This window comes from Trichechus manatus, unplaced genomic scaffold (genome assembly GCF_000243295.1).
Source record: "Trichechus manatus latirostris isolate Lorelei unplaced genomic scaffold, TriManLat1.0 scaffold00008, whole genome shotgun sequence".
NCBI lineage: Eukaryota > Metazoa > Chordata > Mammalia > Sirenia > Trichechidae > Trichechus > Trichechus manatus.
Window position 1 is genome coordinate 1,628,437 of NW_004443944.1, and position 3,173 is coordinate 1,631,609.

At 63.5% G+C, this 3,173-nt stretch overlaps 1 protein-coding gene across 1 annotated transcript in view; it reads left to right on the plus strand.

The window, feature by feature from the left end:
• Nucleotides 1-245: 245 nt before the first annotated feature.
• Nucleotides 246-3,173, plus strand: part of CABLES2 (Cdk5 and Abl enzyme substrate 2) — a 5,715-nt gene continuing 2,787 nt past the window's right edge. Inside the window, exons 1-3 of the mRNA XM_023741607.1 lie at nucleotides 246-578; nucleotides 743-835; nucleotides 2,322-2,399. Of these exons, the coding sequence (XP_023597375.1) occupies nucleotides 753-835; nucleotides 2,322-2,399 (161 nt within the window). The 5' untranslated portion in view covers nucleotides 246-578; nucleotides 743-752. The remainder of the gene's footprint in view (nucleotides 579-742; nucleotides 836-2,321; nucleotides 2,400-3,173) is intronic.

Genomic DNA, 3,173 nt, shown 5'->3' on the forward strand with positions numbered 1-3,173 from the left:
GGCTCTCCCGCACCAGCACTCCCATCTGGGGACCTTCCGCTGCATCCGAGGCCCAAGTCCGGGTGCAGCCCTGGGTCTGTGCTGCCCAGAGGCATCAGGGGTCAGGGGGATGCACAGCCCGTCCTCTGAGATGGGGTCGGAGCCAGCAAGGCCAGGGTAGGCGGTCAGGGAGGTCCGGCGTTTTGCTGCAGTGATTTCTCTCTTCAGCTTTAGTTTTTCTCAACCAGCTCCTGTTGCTTTTACCATTTAAAAGATGTAAATTGTATTGTGTTAATAACTTGACTCAGGGTGGTCTTCAGACACCAGAAGAGCACCCCTTCCCTAAAGCACTGCCCCGCTCAACCTCCTGCATGAAACGCCTTAGCCGCACGAACCGCCCTTCCCCCCATAGAGCGGCCCGGTGGTGTCTCTGGGAGAAGGTGCCTTAAAGGCGTGTTGGCAGCGTCTGTGCTCGCTCTGCTTCTGAGGCCTCCCTGACTCCGTCCCCTCCCTGTGCATCTTCACAGACGGCGTGTCACCTCCCAGCGCTGCTCCCTGGAGTTCTTGGAAGACGTGGTGGGGTGTGCCTCGGTGCAAAGGTAACTTCCTCGCCACGGCACGCACCCACGCCCACCACCCTCACCCAGGCCTCTGTCCTTGCCTGAGTCCACCACCCCGAGGCCCCATGTGCTCGGGCTGCACTGCCCCCGGAGGCCAAGGGAGAGGCCAGGAGGGAGAGAAGTGACCTGTTTTTTCCTTGCAGAACCAAACACATGTCTGGGTCCCCAAGACACAAAGGCTTGAAGAAGACCCACTTCATCAAGAACATGCGGCAGTATGACACCAAGAGCAGCAGGTAGCGCCAGACAGCGCCAGGCCGCGGGCTCAGAGGGCACCGGGGTGGCTCCCAGGGAGCGGGCCCGGGTCCGCAGGGTCCCCGCGCAGGGCTCTGATGCCCTCATGGTGAAGCAGGAGCTGCAGGACGCGCCAGGCCTCCTGGGCTTCTTCAAAGTCGGCCTCCGTCACAGACGCCCCTTCTCTAGGTCCTGAGGCACCTGCCCTCCAGGGCCCATCCCCATGTCCGTTTAGAAGGGACATCTCCCGCCCCCCACCTTTGTCTCTTGTTGGCATGGTGCCTGCAAGTCCACGGCTGGTTGGGGTACCCATCCTCCCAGAATCCTGGGTGCAGTGTCACCTGAGGGACCTCTGACATATAGGGACAGGCTTCCCAATGACCCGTGCCCAGGAAGGGGTGGTTTGATTGTCCTTTCGAGTCAGAGAGCAGTTTAGCTAAACTCCAAAGTCAGGCTTCCCACTTGGGGTGCAGCATGGCGCCCAGCTGTTCCTTGGCACAGTGTGAGTCACCCACCCCGCCCAAGGCCACCCTGTGGGTGCTCCCCCAGGGCCTTTGCAGGGTGAGCGCTGGGCTTCTGGTGGTGACTGTGGATCCGGACAGACGCCGCCTCGCCCAGTTCTGTGTTGTCACACGACTGGCTCGACCCCTGCCACGCCGAGAGCCCCAGCCAAAACACGAGGGAGCGAGGGGTCCTCCTTGCCCCTTGATGTTGGTGCCCCTTCTGAGACCGTGGCCAAGTGGCCAGAGCCAGAGCCAGAGAGTGAGAGCGTGGTTCCGGCTGCAGGACTCGGGGGCCCAGCAGCAGAGCGCGAGGGGAGGGCCTCACGGTCAGCTTGGCGCTGGACAACAGGGTGGGCGAGTTTGGGCCTGGAACTGCCCCTGGTCTCCCTTCCCCCTCAGTCCTCTCCCCTCTGCCTGTCCACCCACCCAGACCTGGGTCCCAAGACACAAGATCCCACCCTGTCTGCCACACAGGCCAGGAGGATGCCTTCCTGCATGTCGAGGCAGCGCTGCACACAGCAGACCACCCGGGCTGGGACGCACGCTTCACCCAGATGCGTTATCGGGCACCTCTAGGGAATCTGGCCCCAGAGCCGTGGGCGTGGGGACCTGACCTGCACAGCCCAGGGCCAGACCCACACGCACACTCCACCCTCGTGTGTGCACTCAACCCACGCACACACTTGACCCACATGTGTGCACTCCACCCACACACACACTTGATCTGTGTGCGTGTACTCCACCCACGCGTGCGCTCCACCCACGCGCTCCACCTGTGTGCGCGCACTCGACCCGCCAGCACACTCACCACCGCCCCTCCCGGGGCCCCAGAGGCCCCTCAGACCCGAGTTTATCTTAAAAGTGAGAGGTCTTTTTGCCGTTCAGGTGGGGAAGAATTTCTTATTGGAAGTGCCTGCACCCCTGTAAGCAGCTCACCCTCAAGCCTGCTGCCCCCCTGTCCTGACCCCCTGCCCCCTGCCTGCAGGATTGTGCTAATCTGCGCCAAGCGGTCCCTGTGTGCGGCCTTTTCAGTCCTGCCCTACGGAGAAGGCCTGCGGGTCAGGTGAGCCTGTGGCCTGCGTACGCACACACGCCCCTTCTCAGCAGACTCCGGTGCAGCGGGACTGCCAAGCACCCGTGAGGACAGATTTGGGGTGTGGGGTACTTCAGCTGGGCCGTCTTCCCAGACCCCCGTCCCTCATTGCAGGCCTGCAGCTGGGAGCGTCCACAGGCGGCTCAGCCAAAGCTGCTTGGGGACTGGGTGGACACTGGGGCCTCGCTCTTGGGGAGGCCGAGTCCGCACGTTCTCAGGCCGACGGCCGTGGGTTTCTCCCCTCCTGCGGAAGCAGCCCTGTTGATTGCGTCCGGCGCAGTTTATGGGAGAAGGAAGCGCTGTTTGCAGGGGGATGGCACTGTGTGTGACCTGGGGTGACAACAGTTGACGGTCAGAAGCCCCCCACTCCTCCGTGTGGGAGAAGGGCCGGTGTCCAGGGCCTGCACAGAGCCAGCCGGGCCATGCCTGCTGGGGCCACACGCTCCTCACGGGCAGGTGTCCAGACAGGAGGGTCTGCTCCCGGCTGTGGTGGCCTCGAGGGTGAGACCCGCAGACGGTGCTCAGTATCGAGGCCTCCCTCAATTGTGTCCTAACGGGACGAGCAGGGATGGGCCTCATCTGGACACTCAGTGTGATCCGCAGCTCAGCCACTGCACGGGTGGAGGGCGGGTGAGCAGTGCCGAGGCCCACTCTGTGTGCGGACCCAGCGGACCCAGCTTCCCCACCACCCCCCCGCTCTGTATGTGGACCCCCGCCCCCCGATCTGTGTGCAGACCCCACCCC